This window comes from Papio anubis, chromosome 3, assembly GCF_008728515.1.
Source record: "Papio anubis isolate 15944 chromosome 3, Panubis1.0, whole genome shotgun sequence".
In the NCBI taxonomy this organism is placed as follows: Eukaryota; Metazoa; Chordata; class Mammalia; order Primates; family Cercopithecidae; genus Papio; species Papio anubis.
The window spans coordinates 7,089,411-7,110,222 of record NC_044978.1 but is presented as its reverse complement, the minus strand read 5'-3'; the positions used below and the strand labels follow the sequence as shown (position 1 = coordinate 7,110,222).

General features: G+C 36.4%; 1 protein-coding gene across 10 annotated transcripts in view; it reads left to right on the top strand.

Moving 5' to 3' along the window:
- Window positions 1-20,812, top strand: part of TENM3 (teneurin transmembrane protein 3) — a 1,346,134-nt gene that overhangs the window by 1,216,958 nt on the left and 108,364 nt on the right. For all 10 annotated transcript variants that reach the window (XM_009207910.4, XM_009207907.4, XM_009207902.4 and 7 more), the window contains 6 exons: window positions 4,583-4,797; window positions 11,315-11,525; window positions 11,898-11,999; window positions 12,189-12,383; window positions 13,456-13,656; window positions 19,851-20,036. In XM_009207910.4, coding sequence (XP_009206174.2) covers window positions 4,583-4,797; window positions 11,315-11,525; window positions 11,898-11,999; window positions 12,189-12,383; window positions 13,456-13,656; window positions 19,851-20,036 — 1,110 coding nt within the window. The remainder of the gene's footprint in view (window positions 1-4,582; window positions 4,798-11,314; window positions 11,526-11,897; window positions 12,000-12,188; window positions 12,384-13,455; window positions 13,657-19,850; window positions 20,037-20,812) is intronic.

The following is a 20,812-nucleotide window of genomic DNA, read 5'->3' as shown; positions in this document are numbered from 1 at the left end:
AGTTTTATGCTGCAGGACAATGAGTCATGGTAGTATTTTGGGTGTGTACGAGCCATACCTTTCCTTTGTAAAGAAAGTCAACACGTGGATGTTATTGAAGTTCTATTAATAGAAATTAATTTCCTACCCCATTCCTTATTGAAAAGTTTTAATGTTTCCTAGGGATATGGCTACCCTTGTTTTAAGACCCCTGGACTAGATGACCTCACGGATACTAGAACTCGAAGATTCTGTGGCATTATGATTAATTAGGGTTTTTTTTTGTTATGGGAGGAAAAAATCATCCCAACTGCTCTCCCATTCAAGCACACTCTAGCAGTCTTGGTTCTTTTGTTTTACAAACGAAGAACCCTCTTTTTCTGGAAAAGAGCCATCTGGTAAATTAGCTGTGTATGGGACTAATAGGATAAATAGATATGCTTCCCCACACAACAATGTATTCACATATCATTTCTGTGAGAAAGATTTTAACCTCCCTCAAAATTAATTTGTGGAGAAAGCAACAAGGCAAGAATACCTGGCTTATTAAACGGCTTTGACATAGTGAAACCTGAAACCCTAGAAATCAGAACTTGGTTACCATTACCACAGCTAATGCTCTTGGGTAAACATAATGTTTTGGAAAAAAATGCTGAAATTAGAACCAGTTTATGAATTTATGCTTCCCAGTTTCAAAGCACAGGCATGCTATTAAAACTCAGAAAACCATTAATAGCAGCAAAAGGGTCAACCCAAGAGAGTAGATTACATTACATACGCTTCAGATAGTAGATCGAACTTATTAATGAAAAATCAAGTATAATAGCCTTAGAAATGTATATACGTCATGGTGCAGCAGACTAACATGGCACAAGTATACATATGTAACAAACCTGCATGTTATGCACATGTACCCTACAACTTAAAGTATAATAATAATAAATAAATTAAAAAAAAAAAAAAGAAATGTATATACGTCATGAATGAGTCTAAATATAAACTATATTCATATTAAAATATGGTATGTATACTAACATCTTAGAGGGGAAGAGAATAGCTACTCTACTCAGTACGTTAAAATTAGTTTCATGTAGAAGTCAACCAAAAGACAAAAGCTTATGAGGAACTTACGAATTATAACATAAAGAATATTATGTTATAGTATCCATGGCAGTTTTATAAATTTTATCAGCATAAGATTTATAAAAATAAGTATAAACTTTATATCCTGAAATTGTATTCTCTAGGGTGTTTCAGTGACTTAATATATCTGATTTTATATGAACTAGACAAATAAATTTAAAACTTAGTAATTTAAAATAATATTTTTGTTTTAATAAAAAGCAAAGATTTTATTGAGGATTATATACAATGGATAGTTTTGGAATTCTGCAGACCTTGATTTCAGTCTTGACTCCATCAGTCGCTTTGGCCACATCATTTACTTCTCTGAGCCTTAGTTTCCTCATCTCAAAATGATAACAACCTCATAGGTGAAACTACTGGTCATATTGCAGGTTCTCAGTAAAGATTAGTTCCATTTCTTTCTCCCCTGAACCTTCTCAATAAAAGTTCCTTGATGACAAATATAGGTTCCTTTGCAGAAGCTTCCTAAATGAAAAGTAGAAATTGGTCTCAGATAATTAAAAATTTCTGAGTAAAGCAAGATAGATGTCTGTTTAGATAGAAAGCAAAATAATTTCTGGGTAGTAGCATTATATATGCTTTTTCTCTTTTTATTTAACTATATGTTCTAATTTTGCTGAAATAAACAAGTATTACTATTGTAAAATAAATACTTTGAATCCTATGAATGATCTACAGTTTATAATCCAAGAGTTGATGTGTGGAAAAATTACAGTGATTACTATAACTCAATTTGGAAATTTTATTCCTTAGATCATTTTGTATTACTGAATTGGTTTAAGAAAAATAGACCTGATACCTACCATGATTGTCAACACTGAGAAAGAAGAGAGGAAGTGAGATTATAAATAATGCCTTTTTACTGAGTTTTCTTGTACAACCCTCTTCTGCCTCATACCTGGGTTATTGCAACTGTGTCCTCGCTCATCTGTTCATTTCCAGGCTTCCCACAGTTACTGCACAGTAATGCTCTTGAAACAGTGATTTCATTTCACCTTTAGCCTGCTCAGAACCTTTAATGGGTCTCCATTTAGCTCTAGCGGTCCTTCACCACTGATGGTACGTGTGTCATGTAGGATGCAGTAGTCCAGGTGGAAAGCAATTGTAACATTTGCTAGTGATGTACTCCCTCAAACCTCACATTTATCTCTAAGTGTGAATTTTTTGTGAATTGCTTCAGATCCTATCGGCCATAAACTGCGTCTGTGATTGCAGGTCGTGTTCCTTAGTAATCTTCAGTTCTGTTTCTCTTGATTATACACACACACCCCACCACCACACAAGAATAAGTGTGTTTGAGGCATCGAAATGCAATTTACCCATAATCAGTCTTCAAGTATCTATTTTAAAAGCATACCATAAATGACATGCATAGTAACAGAATACTAGTAAATATATACGTCTTCAGGGAGAAGAGTGTAATAACACTCTTGATAGAGTGAAAATACAAAAAAAATCACTAGCATAAAGTATAAAGACCATATTCTTTAACCTGGTTTTCAAGGCCCTCCACAAACAGATGTCATTTCCCTTTCCAACCTTATCTCACATCCCTCCCATGACAAACCCATTCAAACCTCCTGAGAGCCAGACACTGCAGCTTGTGTTTGATGCCCCAAACCTCATGGAATCCTTATAACAGTGCAATGATTACATTACTCTCCCCATTTTCTAGATGACGTTTAGTATCTTTCTTCAGGCCACACAGCTAATTGTTGGCAAAGCCAGGCTTCAAACCCAGATTTGTCTGACTCCAAAACGAGTTTTCTTTATCTTATTTTCTGGCCAGATAGATTTCTCTGCTGAGCACCAACCTAACACCTCTCAAGTTCCACTTGCATGCTTGTGATGGCGATGTTTATCCCAACTCAGAAACCTTATCCTACCTGTTCCTCAACGTTTACTGCCAAACTTAACTCCTGTGAAATCTCTCAGCCTCCCGCCTGCAGTGATCGTGCCTTTCTCAGACCCCTACTCAGGGTCATACTGCTTTAGGGTCTCACTTAATTTATCAGTTTGTGGGTGTTGTCTCCCCAACCAGGTAATTACTACTTGATGGCAGAAGCTTTGTAAGTCAGATCAGATAATCTCTAAGATTCTACTCTTTGGTTTATGTTTCTTTTTTTAAGTCACCTACAGTGCTGCCGCTAGCAGACACTCAGTAAAAATGAACTCAGTGTTAAAGTAATAATTCTTCACAGAGAGTTAGAAGACTCTCTCCCTTATCACTAAGATAAGATAGCTTACAGCTCTCAGACTTAAAATTACATCCTCTACGTTTTGAATTAACAGTTTAATGTTTTTAAAAAAAAAAAAGATAAAGTTGGTAGTAAGTCAACTTTGTTATCACTTTTTTTTTTAAGAGACGGGAATCTCAGTATGTTGCCCAGGCTGGACTTTAACTCCTGAGCTCAAGTGATCCTCCCCCCTCACCCTCCTGTTGTTATCACTGTAAAAGGGCTGAATTGATAGAAGATAATTTGCCCAGTTTCATTCTGTTCCTCAGCCTCCTGGACCCGTCTGCATAAAAGACAGTGTGGTTATATTTCCGCTTATGGAAAATTGCAGGCATTCTACCATGACCCCCATCAGAGCAACTGAGAAAGAACCTTGGCAAAGAGGGAAAAGGGGAACATCATACCAAAAAGAGGAGTCTTGGATCTGTTTTCTAGAAGGAGGCCCTGCAGGAAGAGAAGAGATGCTCTCTCACCAGGTGGCAGGGATCCAGGGAGCAAAGAGGTTTTGTTCCTATGGATCAAAGATCAGTGTGGTCAGAAGTAACACAGCATGTCCACTGAGACTACAAGTGAGTTTGAAATGAGGGTCAAAAGAGAGAGGAACAGCCTTCACCAAAAGCTATGTGAGCACTTAAGCTGACCCCTCCTTCCTTTCCCCTCACAATGCCCCAAGTACACCTTCCCTACCTCTCTGCCAGCATCTGGTGTTTTTCATTCATCCTAGTATGTCATTTAGATAAAACTACATGAATCCGAGCCATTGATTGGTTTTATTGTTTGCTTAAGGATTGATTTAGAAATCTCCATAATCCATTCTGCCTTAATTTACACTTTGCAGTGTTTTAATATGTTTAGAATGACTGATAAGTACCAGACCTAATCTCTCCCAAGAAATAACAAGACACATAATTTGTAAGATAATTACGTTTCAAGTGAACAGAAAGACTGTAGGTGTGAAAACAGCTTTAGTAATAGCCATACCTTGGGGGAAGTCAAAGGGATTTTAACTTCACTATCTTAGGAGCTAAATCAGAATTAGTAAAACACCAATATCTAGCAACGGAAGCTTTTAAAGTGCAAATTTTATGAGAGTACTCTATCAGAAGACGAAATGGCTTGAGCATTTAGTAAAAATAACTTTTTCAAAAAGTTTAAAAACCTTTTGTGTTCTGTTTTTTAAAAAATGTTTTGTTCTTCATCACTGGATCTCTTACATTCAGGAAAATTAGGTGGATTTACGCAAGAAAATAATACCATAGATTCCGGAGAACTCGATATTGGCCGAAGAGCAATTCAAGAGGTTCCTCCCGGGATCTTCTGGAGATCACAGCTCTTCATTGATCAGCCACAGTTTCTTAAATTCAATATCTCTCTTCAGAAGGATGCATTGATAGGAGTCTATGGCCGAAAAGGCTTACCGCCTTCCCATACTCAGGTAAGGCTAGGCTTTCTCATCAATAAAATAAAAACTGCTGCTTGCATTTTTTGAACTTACTGTCTTTCTTAAGCTCAGCTGTTTGGTTAACTGTTCGGCCACTTTGGAACTGACTTCCTACAGTAGAAAGAATTTTGAATGTAGGTTACTTGTTCTGAGGTTTTTGAATCAGTAGTGGGAAGAACAATATTTTCTTCCTGATTTGACTGTTTAAAATGTACTGAATTTTGTGAGTAACTTAATGAATATTGAGCATCATCTGAGCACCCAGTAAAACACCATGGATTTTCCAAGTGTTTTACAAAGATTCTATGATAATTTCAGATGATCTTATTCCTTTCATGTAATAGATGCATAACATATTCATCTCAAACACGTATTCATTCTGTTCAAAATGTATTTTTTTAGTTTATGCCAGATTTACTCTTAGTAGAGAAATTATGGGAACATCAACATAAATATGATGACATGAGCTTTATCAACTCAAGCACTGTTCCTCATCTAAAATGATGAACGCTGAGATAAAGAGGCAAGAGAGCTTTCAGAGATAACCGAGTATGATCATATTCGTGTGGTACGCAAAACAATTCATATATCCTTAATATCAAAGAACTTCAAAGTCATTTCCCTTGCATAAAAATCCCCTCACAACAGCAATCACAGATGGAGAACTACTGTCAATTCCACAGCCTTTTTCATAATCTAATACAGTACTGGGTCATAGTATGTAAATTGGAAATTGTCACTTAATATAGGTTCCGTCATGTCTAAGAGAAGTTTTTTGAATTACCTACCATAAAATTGGAACTGAGACTTTCCCCAATATCAACTATTTTGTTAGTAAGTAGAATATCAAACATGTAATAGTTGATTAATTAAAATTGACAGTTGGATGAGCCTAAAGTTATATTTGATCATCAATTTATTTGCCCAGAAGATTTCATGCTGATTTAGTGTGATTTATAAGATAAGGACTGGGAAGTTTTCATGTATGCTTTATATCATATAATTTTGTGAGAAATACTTCTTCTATAACCTAGGAACATAAATTATGAAGAAAAGTTATCACATATTAATAAAGAAATTATATCTTTAAAGAAAGATGAGTAAGAAGATTTCAACATGCTTTTTCTAATATAATTGTGGATTTACTTCATATACATATGTGAATTTTTATGGCGGTGAAATTTCTGAATATCAGGCTTTAGTGATTCATTTTTCCTATTTAATATTTTTAATATATTATTAAAGTAAATTCAATTCTTATGCATTGTATACTTCTTATAATGTACTAACGCCCAATTTTAAATTTTGTATTTTTGTTTGTTGGGGTTCTGGTTTTTGTTTGTTTTGTTTTTTGTTTGAGACAGGGTCTCACTCTGTCTTCCAGACTGGCGTGCAATGGTACAGTCTCACCTCACTGCAGCCTCAACCTCCTTGGCTCAGGTGATCCTTCCACCTCAGCCTCCTGGGTAGCTGGGACTACAGATGCGTGTCACTGCACCCGGCTAATTTTTGTATTTTTTGTAGAGATGTGGTTTCACCACATTGCCCAGATTGGTCTTGAACTCCTGGGCTCAAGCAATCCACCCACCTCAGCTTCCCAAAGGACTGGGATTACAGGCAGGAGCCACCACATCTGGACCAATTTATTTTATTCTATTCTATTCTATTCTATTCTATTTTTTATTGTTTGAGATGGAGTTTTGCTTTTGTTGCCCAGGCTGGAGTGCAATGGCATGATCTCGGCTCACTGCAACCTCCGCCTCCCAGGTTCAAGTGATGCTCCAGCCTCAGCCTTTCGAGTAGCTGGGATGCGCCACAACGCCCAGCTAATTTTGTATTTTTGGTAGAGATGGGGTTTTTCCATGTTGGTCAGGCTGGTCCCAAACTCCCAGCCTCAGGTGATCTGTCCTCCTTGGCCTCCCAAAGTGTTAGGATTACAGACATGAGCCACCGCGCCCAGCCAGGCTGGACCATTTTAAATTTTACATTTGACTCCAGTTCATCTTATAGGTGACACTGATTAGGATACAATAACCAGGTTTTCTTAAGGCCAGGCACAGTGGGTCACACCTGTAGTCCCAGCACTGGGAGGCCGAGGTGGGTGGAGCACTTAAGGTCAGGAGTTCAAGACCGGCCTGACCAACATGGTGAAACCCCGTCTCTACTAAAAATACAAAACTAGCCGAACGTAGTGATGCACACCTGTAATCCCAGCTACTCAGGAGGCTGAGGCAGAAGAATCGCTTGAACCCTGGAGGCGGAGGTTGCAGTGAGCGAGAGATCGTGACATTGCACTCCAGCCTGGACAACAAGAGCAAAACTCTGTCTAGGAAAAAAAAAAAGAAAAAAAAAATTTTCTTAAATGGAAGTCCTCTGTAACTTCAATTATAGTAGACAGATTGGATTTATAGCAATTGTCCAGTGAAATATGAAAAAATATTTTCCCATTGAAACCACGTATGTGATTATTTGTCTATAATTCAAAAAATGTACCTCTAAGCCGAGCATAATAGTGAACATGTAACTTATAAATTCCAGAAAATAATTTCAGATAAGAATTGCCTATTGTTTTGTGTACTTGAAAGGTTTATTTAAAGATTTAGTTGACTCTGCAAGTTGTATATAACATTTAAGATTAGAGAAATAAAAGGTGCAGTTTCAGGTTTTCTCATAATCTTTCTAGTATTTAAGCATAATACATGTGATACCCACTTTTCTTTTCTACCACAATATATGTGTTTAAGTAGGTTATGCATTTTCTTAAGCATCACGGTTATTATAGTTTCTTCCTGTGGTTTATTCAGTATCAGCAGAGCAAACAACTGTTTCTGAGTTCAGTGTTTAAACATGAAATATTCTATAAAGCAGCCCAAATTGAATATTTCTCTGTTTCTGGGGAACATTAAATAAATCAACCTGAAATAATTAAAATTGGCCAGCCATTCAGAATGGTTGCTTGAGCTGTCACAGTCTTTGTGACCTTTTTAAAACTGCCCGTTTGATTGTTGCCAACGAATCAGTGGGCTCTCTTCTCCCTGATGCCAGTTCATTCTCTTGGTCAGTTAGTGGCCTAAGGAGGCGATGCAGAGCCTTATGGTTAAGTGTGCTGTAGCATTTGAGTGCAGTCACATGCAGAGCCTTATGGTTAAGTGTACTGTAGCATTTGAGTGCAGTCACATGAAGGCTCTTGTCGAATGAGAGTTGGAAGCCTGGGTTCTAAGCATACCCTTTACCACCTTTTCACTTGGTGACCTTGCAGCATCCCTTCTCTGAGCCTTAGTGTCCATTGGTAAAATGAAAGAGTTGGATCAGATGATGTGTAAAATCTCTTTATTCTCTATGTTCCAATTACAGCAAGACTGTGCCACTACCAAAGAGTTGATGTCAGGACACAGTTAAGTATTCATAGATTCCAAGAACTCATCGTTTTAGTAACAGAATTGAATTAAACCTCTAATCTAACTGTTCAGAAGTGAACCACGAAGATACCTGAAACAAAATCTATTTGTTTTTAAATGGTCTATTAGGTAACCAGCATAAATACAACAAAGACGGGCAAACTTTTCTTCTATTGATTTTCCAAAAGACCGTGTTAATACATTATAGTTGAAACCAACTTTAGACAAGGATTGTCAAAGCGTGTATATTTGTTAATATTAAATCATAAGAAAATGGCCTTTAAACAGAGCTTTCACAGTAAAATTATCTCACTTTATATGAAACCTTTATCAAGTATAAGCTTTGTCTCATGATGGCTCCTCCGGAGTAGTGCAATTGAAGAGTTAGCCCCAAGAATTTCTTCCTAAAAAGAGCATAAGGTCCTAAGACTCCTCTTCTCCCCAAAAATATATCTGTGTCTCCATCTTAGAAGTATTACAGAGCAAAACTCACATTTGCCCTTAAGTGACCAGTTTATGCCCTAAGAACGAAAATTGTTAAGTATTTTCATTCCTTGTAATTTGGTAACTTTTGGCACAGATGGTTTTAGTGTTAACGTAGGGAATGTTTCTGTAGGTATTTGAATCACTTCTGAAATCATGTGTGAAACACTTCTGCAGAAGAGCCTAGAACTGGGTAGATACTCAAAACCTGTCAGCTCCTCCTCCCCACCATCATGTTCACTACCCTGGCCTTATTTTATTGTTCACAGTGTGATGCAAATGGTTACTTCCATGATAAAGGTGATGGTTGTGCTTTTACCTTCAAAGACCAGCTAAAACTCAGAATTTCTCCCTTAACTGTTTCAGTTACTGTGTTTAATGTTAGGGAAGAAAAATGTTTATATGCTTGGGTCATAAAAAGAAATTTTTTCTTGTCTCTTTGCCATGCAAATGTGTAAATATTTAAACCTGATGAGGAAATGAATGGCTTATTTGAGACAGAATCACCTTTCAAAACTGCTGAATTAGTTTTCCTCTAATAATTCTAGAATAGAATTCCAGTCAAATTTTTGTAGGGCAGGTATCCACATCAGTCATTCTTTTCATCCTTATAAGGTATAAATGAAAATAAACGTCGTTGACTGCTGATCACGTTATACTATTTTTATATATTTCTCACAGCTGAATTCTATTCTAATGAAACTACCCAAAAGAACAAAAAAAGATTTTACTTATAAATAATAATTTTAATAAGTCAGAAGCTGAATTAAATTCTAAATTCTCTCCAAGGTTAACAGCAGAGGTCTATGATCAGTAAAATGGCAATCTATTTAACTGTGATTCTCAGTATTTCCAACAACTGATTTTATTCCACCTTGATTTAATTAAGAGATTCATATAATAATCTTTTTCTTAAATAGGTCTCTGATGAAATTCCATTTAAGAAATCTATCAGAAAGTAGAATATTTATGATTTATATATGCAGTATTATAATTATTATTTATATATTGTACTGTGGCATATGTTTCACCATAAACACACCTCAGGAATAGAATGAAACTAGGTAACAGTCTGTAGACACTGAATCACTCTACTTTTAACAATTGTTATCTAAAAAATTTCTTGAAACTACATTGGAAAGTCTTTTCAGCATCTTTCAAATTCCCTGTATTATTTCTACTTACAAAATTTTACTCCACTGTATAACAGTCACATTTTATATTTTTAATTCTTGTTTAAACTCTCCAGCCACCAATGTTCATGTCTAATTTTACTAAAACAAAACTTAGGTTTAATGATGACCCATTCATAAGAATAGTCAGGCACATTTCCTATTATTGCCATCGCTTCAGAACCCCTCCATTAACTGTTTAGATCAAAGATGTAAAGGCATCTTGTTACATGTCTTTAATCTAACAGTAACTAAGTAAAGCCCGTGGTGTTCTCCATCGTGCTTGAGATGGTCACATCAGGGTCACAGGAGAGGTGGAGTAGGGTGGGAGGGATGACCCCACTTGGAGCGAAGTGCTCTTGAGTTCACACCCCAACCCCACCATTAGCAGATGGCTGAGAGCCTGCTGCAGCTCCTCGAGATTCAGATTCCTTCATCTGTAAAGTGCAAATGGTAAAGCCTTCCTACAAGGGTTCCTGTGAGGAACCGGCGCAGAGTAAGGATTCAACAGTAGTTGTTGCTACATGAATGTTAAGTCAGAGAAGACCATAAAGGGTTATCTTGTGGTCTAACTAAAACAAGGTTGCTGGCAACATGGATGGAACTGGAGGTCATTGTGTGAAGTGAAATAAGCCAGGCATAGAAAGTCAAATACCACATATTCTGGCTTATATATGGGAGCTAAAAAAGTGAATGAGTAGAAAGAGGAGAATGATGGTTCTCAGCAAACTAACACCAGAACAGAAAACCAAACACTTCATGTTCTCACTCATGAGTGGGAGTTGAATGCTGAGAACACATGGACACAGGGAGGGGAACATCACACACCAAGGCCTCTCAGGGGGTCAGGGGCTAGGGGAGAGATAGCATTAGGAGAAATACCTAATGTAGATGACAGGTTCATGGGTGCAGCCAACCACCATGGCATGTGCATACCTATGTAACAAACCAGCACATTCTGCACATGTACCCCAGAACTTAAAGTATAATAAAATAAAATTTAAAACAAAGAAAGAGTAGAATGATGGATACCAGAGGCTGGGAGGGCAGTCAAAATATGTACGACTGTTATATATCAATTATGAAATTAATGCATTAAAAATAAGCCTGCTGGATTGGAAATGTCAGTTCATGTAGATTTTATGTTTGTATCCCCAGACTGCCTAAACTCATTAAACTTTGATCAGTCAGTAGAATTAAATAAATTTGGAAACCATATTGCCCAATAAGGGGAAAAAAATGGTCCCTGATGATTGGATCCGGCCCTATGTGGCAGGTAGTTTGCATCCTCCTTGTAAATGGTGTGCATAGGAGACTTCTACCATTTGGACCTGTCAGTCAGGAACTTCTCTCTAACATTGTATTTGTTAGAGCAAAGGAAGACAGCTTGAAGAGCAAAAAGAAAGAGAAGCAGCCAGCCTTTATATTTCTGACTATTTTTCGTCATCCACCCCGCAGTATGACTTCGTGGAGCTCCTGGATGGCAGCAGGCTGATTGCCAGAGAGCAGCGGAGCCTGCTTGAGACGGAGAGAGCCGGGCGGCAGGCGAGATCCGTCAGCCTTCATGAGGCTGGCTTTATCCAGTACTTGGATTCCGGAATCTGGCATCTGGCTTTTTATAATGACGGGAAAAATGCAGAGCAGGTGTCTTTTAATACCATTGTTATAGGTAAGAATAGTCTTCAAAGCCCCCTTTTCCAGGCTACAGCCTAAACGCCGTGTTTAATAGAAACTAAATTATCTGTACCAATTTGGGGTAATTCCTAGGGTGTTAAAGCCCAGGTAGAATATGAGAATTGTTTTTGAACCGTTTATTTGTGAATATGTGACAGACTATGAAGCACTGGGAGAAAATATTATCTGGAATTACCTTGGGAGAGGAGAATACATCATGAAACACTTTGAAAATCTGCATTTGAAGTGACAGTGCTTTGCTTTACTCCTCAAATTGTCTAGCATAAATGAAGATCAAAGTGACACCGTTTATCTTTTGCAAAAGGCAGGCTATACAACAAGTGTTCCTTCTTTCCCTTTTCTTCAGAGTCTGTGGTGGAATGTCCCCGGAATTGCCATGGAAATGGAGAGTGCGTTTCTGGAACTTGCCATTGTTTTCCAGGATTTCTGGGTCCGGATTGTTCAAGAGGTATGCAAGTTAGATTCTTTTCTTAAGCCGATATAAATAAGCTGTAGAAACACAAGTAATTCCAAGAACTACCGAGACAGGAAAGAAGGGGGAAAACCGGCAAATTGCTTGTTCCAGCAATGTGTCTTTTCTCTCGGAAGCTCGGTGGAAAATGTGGCTGTAATTCTTCTGTCGTGTCTTGTTTCACAGCGGCCTGTCCAGTGTTATGTAGTGGCAACGGGCAGTACTCCAAGGGCCGCTGCCTGTGTTTTAGCGGCTGGAAGGGTACGGAGTGTGATGTGCCGGCTACCCAGTGTATTGACCCGCAGTGTGGGGGTCGTGGGATTTGTATCATGGGCTCTTGTGCCTGCAACTCGGGATACAAAGGAGAAAATTGTGAAGAAGGTAAACATGTCAATATTTGCAGAAGTCTGTTGTTGTCTTCATAAAGAAACAGATTATATCTGTAATCTTTAGTTTGGCAAATCTCTTTTATAGGCTTTCTTTTGAAAGCAATTTTGAAAAATCCGTATTTATGAATGCATTGTCTTATTAACATTTTAACTAATAAAAAGAACACACACCAAAGGGCCTCTTTGCTCTTTTTCAGCCGTGTGAATCATTCCTTTTCTTCACTCTGAGAAAGCAAGCAAACCTCGTACCTTGAAACTAACAGCAGACTGTTGGATTTTATTTTTCTCTTTATAGTTTTTTACATTGATGCCAGCTTCTAAATCTAGCATTTTGACTTCTCTAGAAAGACAGAATAGTACACAAAATATGCTACTGAAAAGAAGTGTGACATCATGGATTTGTTCCATGGCTGTGTACGTGTAATGATGAGAGTCAAGATACCATATTGTAAAGTGCAGGTGAATTGTTTTTTCAGAAAGCAAAAAAGCACCATTTCCGTTCTTCAATCAAATTGATTTTATTGATCTGCACACACAAAGTAATGCAATTAAGTCTCTGGAATTAAATTTTCAGGCCATTGACCCTACAAGTGTAAAGTTTTATTGAGTCAAATTGCTAAATTAAATCTCGTCATCTAAAGCACATTAAAGTGAATTAAGAAAGAGAGTATGCAACTCATTTATTTCTCAAACAGTGTGAGGATCCCATACAGCTGTCAGTACTCAGTGGTCACAGATTTTGTTATAGAGAAGGCAATACTTATTACTCTGTGATTAGGCAGAACAGAGAGCAATAGTCTGAAACCTCAAGAGTCTATGTGTGTAATTCAGGAAAATTACAAATCCTTGCAAGAGTCTCAATTACCTAAATGGCACTAGCCTGGTTCTTAATGCTTTATTGTATTGTAATTCTTTGCATTTTCAGAAACAGGTTCTTCAAAATGGTAGATAAATATTTGATTATCCAAAGTGTTCATATAAATTAGATTAGGATTTAATTCTTTTTTCTGCATGCACTATGATATCTTCTGGATTTAATAAAATCGTTCTTTTCTTTACACCAGCTGACTGTCTAGACCCTGGGTGTTCTAATCATGGTGTGTGTATCCATGGGGAATGTCACTGCAGTCCAGGATGGGGAGGTAGCAATTGTGAAATACTGAAGACCATGTGTCCAGACCAGTGCTCTGGTCACGGAACATACCTTCAAGAAAGTGGCTCCTGCACATGTGACCCTAATTGGACTGGCCCAGACTGCTCAAATGGTGAGGTTAATAAATGCAGTACAATCAAGTTGCTTGATACTATTTAGCTAAAAATGATATTTTAATTTTTAAAAGCCTCTTTGTAAATGTAATACAAATTTTAGTAAAGTGATTCTTTGCAGAAATAAATATTAAAAGTAATGATATGTAGTTGCCTTATAAAAAAGAAGGAACCATGCTTAGCCAATTTATCATTAAAATTTCCCCTTTAGTATTATGGGGAGGAGTAAGCTTTCATTTGCATAAGATACCATATCTTCTTAACTCTCAATTTATGGAACTACTAATCGAAACTAACCTCTCTAAAATCTTAAGTATAGCTTGGGGATTTAAGCACATTATCTTATAAACAGAGAAGCCTCAATTTTAAAAAATCACTTGACAATATAGGGCTAAACATGATCACAGTAAAGAGTATGCATGTATAGATATTATGATATGTATAAATGGTTCAACACTGAGTTTTTAATCATAATAATATGGTTATAATAGAAATGGTACAAGGTAATTTTATGCAGTCAGCCAAGTTGTTATTGAGTACTTACTATGTGTGTGGGATTGTGATAGGCCCCGTAAGAATAAAAGACTAACGAATCATGTCTGCCCTCTAGAACAATGGCTTTCTAATTTTTTGACCTTGAACTATCACCTTAAATACATTTTTGCATTGTGACCTAGTGTAAGTGTACATGCACATCCTCACATAATTGAAATAAACATTCTACAAAGTGATACACGCTGTTTTTTTTCAAGCCTATTTTATTTTTTTTCAAATGTTGGTTGCAGGCCATGAGCTAATTCCATGACTCATAAGTTACGGTTTGAGAAGATGCCATTCTAGTGTGGAAGATTACAGTTTAATTAGGGAGATGAGATGAATACATATGAAATAATTCTAAATCAATATATTCTAGTTTGATATTATATTGAGTATTACATGGAATATTATGCTGAATTCAGTGGACATTCAGAGGAGTGATTCTAAATGAGTATTCGAAGTTTTCAAGGAGACTTGTATAACATTCTCTATTTAATGATGATGGCAGTCTGGGTAAGGGTATAATTTTTGGCTAGGTGAACAGTATTAGAAAGTACTTAAGAGCATGGACTGTGAAATCAGATGTGTGGATTCACATCCAATCTGTACTCCTTAAGAGCTATGTGACCTTAGGCAAATTGCTATATGCCTCAGTTTACTCATCTGTAAAATCATGGAACATTCTTCACAAAGATGCTGTGGGAATTACTTGGAATAATGTATATAACATACTTAGTACAAAGCTTGGCTGATAATAAATTCTAAAGATCACTTCCACCACCATCACTACCATAGAACATCCCTAATCTGAAATTCAAAATGCTCCAAAATTCAAACGGTTTTGAGCACCAACATGATGCTCAAAGGAAATGCTCATTGCAGCATTTCACATTTTGTATTTTCAGATTAGGGATGCTCCACTGGCATGTATTCTGCAAATATTATAACATCTGGAGAAGTTTAAAATCCAAATGACTTCTGGTTCCAAGCAATTTAAATAAAAGATTAGCAAAGATGAAATTGTGAGAAATATCATTATATTCAAGGGACAGTGAAAAAGTATTTGGAGGCAAAAAATTGGATTGGGCCTAATTATGGGGAGTAAGGTTTAGAAATGATAGTTTCAGGCAATGGAGGATTTACCAATAGCACTAATTTGCCCAGTACGACAACGAGAGTATCGTTTTTGGAAAACTGTCCTGTAGATAATAAGTCAGAGAGCATGAATTGTGAGACTTTGATGGTGAAGAGACAAGCTGGAGGACTTTCCCACAAGTGTGAGGTGATGAGAGCATGAATTCGTTGGGAGTCAGTAGAAATGAAAAAGATAAATCTGAGGGACATTTGAAAGGAAAAGCAGACAGGACCTGCTGAAAAAGACACAGTAGAGACACGGGTTGAGAAGAGCTGTAAAAATGAAGCAAGGAGAATTGGTGCTAATGTTAATGTCCCTGAATGAAGCAAGAAAGTTGGGAAAGGGTGAGGCTGATTGAAGAGGCAGGACATAGGGAGGCAATGGAAGAGAAGTGAGAAATAGAAAAGAGGATGAATTCTGTTTGGATACTCAAAGTAAGCAAAACTACACAATTCATCAAAAGAAGAGGAAAAATGAGAAAGAGAAACAGGGAAGAGAAGTGGAGGAGGAAGAGGATGATTATAGAGAAGGAAGGACAAGGAGAAGAAATGAGAAAGAAAATGAATTTTACTAGCAGTATAGAGTGAATAAAAACATCCCACTTAGATTAAATATAAGTCTTGGCTTCAGTGAAGGGGTCTATCTACTCTCCTGCCCCCTTCTCTAAGCCTGTTTAACAGTAAGTGACTGAGAACCAGAACACAGACGCTGAGCTGCCTGGGTTCAAATTTCGGATGGCCATTCACTAGCAATATGACATTGGGCAAGTTATTTAATATCTCTGTGCCTCTGTTTCTTTGTATGTAAAATGGAGATAATTACAGGACTACTTTATACAGTTGAGGTAGGGCTGAAATGAGTTAGTACGTGAAAAGCACTTAGAATAGCACCTTACACAGTAGGTGCTCAGTAAGTGTTAACCACTAATAGACGTAGTAGAGGGTGGTGATAGTAGTCACTATGGTAGAAGTATTCTAAAGGCTAATTGTAGTTTGTCATACTTAATTTCTCATCAATTCAGAGGAGCTTCCACATTAGTGATTGGACATGGTTCCCCAAATGTGAAATTTATTAAATGCAAATTGTTTCCTCTATTAGTACAATCAAATGGCATAAAATGACATGAAATATTGTGCTGAGAAGCTAATTCACATGTTTATTTTTAGCAAGAAGTAAAAAGACTAGTAATTTTTACAAATTGCTGTTTCCTGGCCTTTCAAGAACCTTGGGTGACATCTCTGCTGCCCTCTGAGTCAGTATCAGCATGACAGATTTCTCTGCTACTCTTTACCTCCTACAAATTGAATCCTGGAAGCCCAGACTAACAAATGTTTCCTATCAGCTAATTGATAATATTCATGAAAATTTTCTATTGAACTCATATACTACTGAGAGACAAGTTTTCATCCTTTCTCCTTCCCATTCTGATTTTTGTGTGAGATGAGTTTTCTTCCTCCTTCCCTCCCTCTCTTATCTCTCCTTCCTTCCTTCCTTCCTTCCTTCCTTCCTTCCTTCCTTCCTTCCTTCCTCCCTCCCTCCCTCCCTCCCTCCCTCCCTCCTTCTCTTCTTCCCCTCCTTCCTGTTTTATTCACTCTCCCTCATCTTTTGGCCCATACACCTCTGGCTTGCTTGAGGAACCAGAAACTTTGGTGAGAAAATTCACATCTGCTAGAGCAAATAACATGTATAGAATAAATAAGAGTAAAAACACAAATTGGGATCTGGATTAGAGAGAGCCTGAAATGTCTTATTAAAGAGTTTTAGGGATATTACCACCAACCAACACTTACCCAGCATGAGGGAGTGGTATTATTTTAAATAACACGTTAACTTGTTTTGTCCTCTATTCGTAAAATATATTTTGTAATTACATATAATTTACATATAAAATAAGCATTTAGTGTTTTCTGTTGAGTTTTTACCTATACTAAAAAACCCTTTCCACAAAATATATCCAATTAAATGTTACAGAGATAATTACTTCTATAGTGAAGCTACTTGGTTCAGGTCTCTTATGCCTCCATCAGTAAAACGGCATATTAAGACTAGCTGTAGAATAATACTTGCTTGAAATACTGTCATTCAGATTTGCTTCCTACAATTATCCGAGTCGGAAAGGAACAAGCACAATAGCCCCTTTTTTCATATAAAGTTATTATAGTGTATTACTTGAATTATTTTATAAAGGGTAGTTTGTAACTGATACTAAATAACTTAAAAGTTAATTCAGCCCTCTTCATAAAATGATACTGCTATGAATTGGAAAATATACATATAAATGTTAATTAAAAGATTAAATTGGCTGCCAAAAATCACATATCATTATTTTACGTATTTAGACTGAATTTTTTTCATGCCGCTATAATTATTTTGGTAGTTAAATCTAATTTTACCTGTGTACTAAATGACTGTTTAGTCATAGAGAACAGAGATCTTTATCCTATTCATCTTGATATCCTCAATGCAAAAAAGAAATTTCACATCTATTCAACTCTCGATAAATAGAGTAGCATAATGAATACAATACTCCATTTTTGAAGAAAGTAATTATAATAAGTATAGAAAAAAATCTTTATGAAACTTTGCTATTAGCTGCAGAAAGACAGAAAACCCACTTAGAATTAATAGTAAAGATCTCAAATATGCTTCCAATCATGCTGTGAAAATATCTGGTCTTGTGTGCCTCAAATTTATCTGATTATTGCACAGTTCTCATTTAAAGCTTATAAAAGCACTGTTATTTTACATTTGTGGCTTAAAGTTTACAAGCAGTATAATTCTGAATTTCTAAGTGAATGCTAGAGGAAAACACTTTACTCACTACCTCTTCTGTTGTTGTGGAAATGACCTTCACATATCTAAATTCAATAAGAGAGTAGACTTTACACCGGAAGAAACATTTGGTTAAGCTGCTAAAAGAGAATAAATGAATTATTTCCATCTGAAAGTTTATAGGTTTGAAAGCAACAGGGCTTTCCTCTATCTTCATCAGCAGTTTGTTCATTAATTAGCCCTTCAATTCCACTTCAATTAAATTAACTCTAATTAATAAGTTCATTACAAAGATTGACGCACCTTGCTCAAAGCTAGTGTGCTAAATGCTGATAAACACCATCACCCTAATGAAAAATTGATTAGATTGAATAAAAAGGGTACCTCAGAAAGAAACCTCTCGCTTCTAGAGCTGGGTTGATATTATGTTGCTCTGAAGTTAATCAAACTATCTTGGATCTCTTAATCAAAAATTTAATTCAAAGGAGATAGAAAATATTGCCTGAAAAAACCTGTGTGCTACCCTCTTCCAGTTAATAGTCCTGGGTGTTGTTTATAAAAGATATTACAACTCTCATAGTGCCTTGATAAGGTGTTTAAAGTTAGCCTGTAAGATAGAGAATCACGTGTCTGAGAAATGTTATTTGGGGAATGAATAGGAAAAACAGAACATGTGACTGCATAAACAGCTACTATTTTTTAATCAAATAAAGGTTTAGTACATTTTCTGTTTGTTAGAAATGATTTTAGGTTTTTATTGTTCAGTGCTTTATTTTTGCAAGAAAACGAAAACTAATCAACAGTCTTAGAATTTCAGGGGTATTACCCCAAAAAACTATAGCTAACTTTAACCTTATATGTAAAGAGTAAAATGAAATAACCTTCAAAGTTTCTTTTACCTTTCCCTCTCCCTGTCTCTCAATTGGAACTAGTTAAAGAAAGCTTTTAAGAAAGCTTAAAAAATTTTTCTTACACATCTGAATTCTTTTTAAAGAGCTAACCTGGTATAACATTTGAAGTCATTTGGTAACTTGTGCTCTTTTCAGTAATTCTAGGAATTGAAAAACTTTGTTTTTCAAAGGAGAGTCAATTATATGTATTATTAAACTGGTTTTATACTGTGGATTAAGAAATTTGTATCTGTCAACAGTACAAATTTACTGAATAGGAAAAACAGTTTCCTTTTACATGCATGTCTGTGTCAGAAGCAAGCTAATTTGCTTACCAAAGTAGATTCCTCTTAGTGAAAGTTTCTGAATATTTAAAACATTTAAATGTGGCATTAGAAATAACCCCTTTTCAAATTCTTGCCATATGTATGAAACCCAAGCCTGTTAGATACCTGAGATGCTGAAATATTTCATTAATTTGGGGGTGGGGATATGGGGACCTGTTTTCTTGGTGATAGATGTATATAAACATGACTGCTCTCTATATATGTAATGTTTTCTATCTAAAGTATTATATATATAAAGAAATGATTTCTAGTAATTGTCATGTGTATTTTATGCATGATTAGAGCAGCATGTAAAATTAAATGATGAATAAAGATGTAGAGTTCCACCATTGATAATTTCCTAGTAGTCGGTGCTGAAATTTACTTAGCATACAAATACTTCTGATTTCTTTTTGATGATTTTGTGTTTCCCTTGAACAAATGTGAGTGGAAGATGCAGCGCTGCTTATTAATTCCCCTTCTCCCTCCCGCTACCCTTCTCTCCTGTTTTGCTTCCTCTTCCTCCCACACAGAAATATGTTCTGTGGACTGTGGCTCACACGGCGTTTGCATGGGGGGGACATGTCGCTGTGAAGAAGGCTGGACGGGCCCAGCGTGTAATCAGAGAGCCTGCCATCCCCGTTGTGCCGAGCATGGAACCTGCAAGGATGGCAAGTGCGAATGCAGCCAGGGCTGGAATGGAGAGCACTGCACTATTGGTAGGCTCACTGCACGTCTGTGTCTATCTGTCCCCTCCTCCCAGAGAAGAGCCCCCATGGTCAGCTGTTTTCAACTTGGAAAAAGCCTGTTCTTTGCATTATTTTTTACTTGTCTTTCTTAACACGAAGTTATTTTTTAAATATGGTTGTCATTTTATGATGGCAATTCAGTTCTTTTTAGAACAGCTGTCACAAGTATGAGGTTTAAACTTTTATTCCTTGGTTTTGGGGATGGCCACGTAAGTGGACTCACATAAAACAGACTTAATGATTTGTTTATAAGTGAAGTTTTATCAAATATTACTTCTTGATGTTCCATATTGTCATTGCATTTCTTAATAGCAGATTTTCCACTTTAGAAAAAAATGCTTTAAATGTTTTTCAAATATATGGCTTTGTTGGCTGCTGTGGTTTCCAGAATCACACAGCTTAGACTTGCCCGTATCTTGAGTCTCTACAAAAGACGTTTGACTTTTTATGACTTTATTTTGTGGTATCATGAGAAATAAAGTAGAATAAAATGCACAAATCTCGCTGCTTTTAAACAAACCTATATGGTTAACACTTTTTCATATATGATGACATTTGTGAACATCGATAGGTTAAATAAAACCATCAGATAGATGTTTCAGATTAAAACGCTGGTACATAAACAATATTTAGCGTAGATACAAAAGTATGCAAAATATATGTATCATATTTTCAAGATACTCAGTGTCATTGCTTTTACCATTTGTCACTAAAATTAAAATGTCTAATTTTAAAACTACAACAAA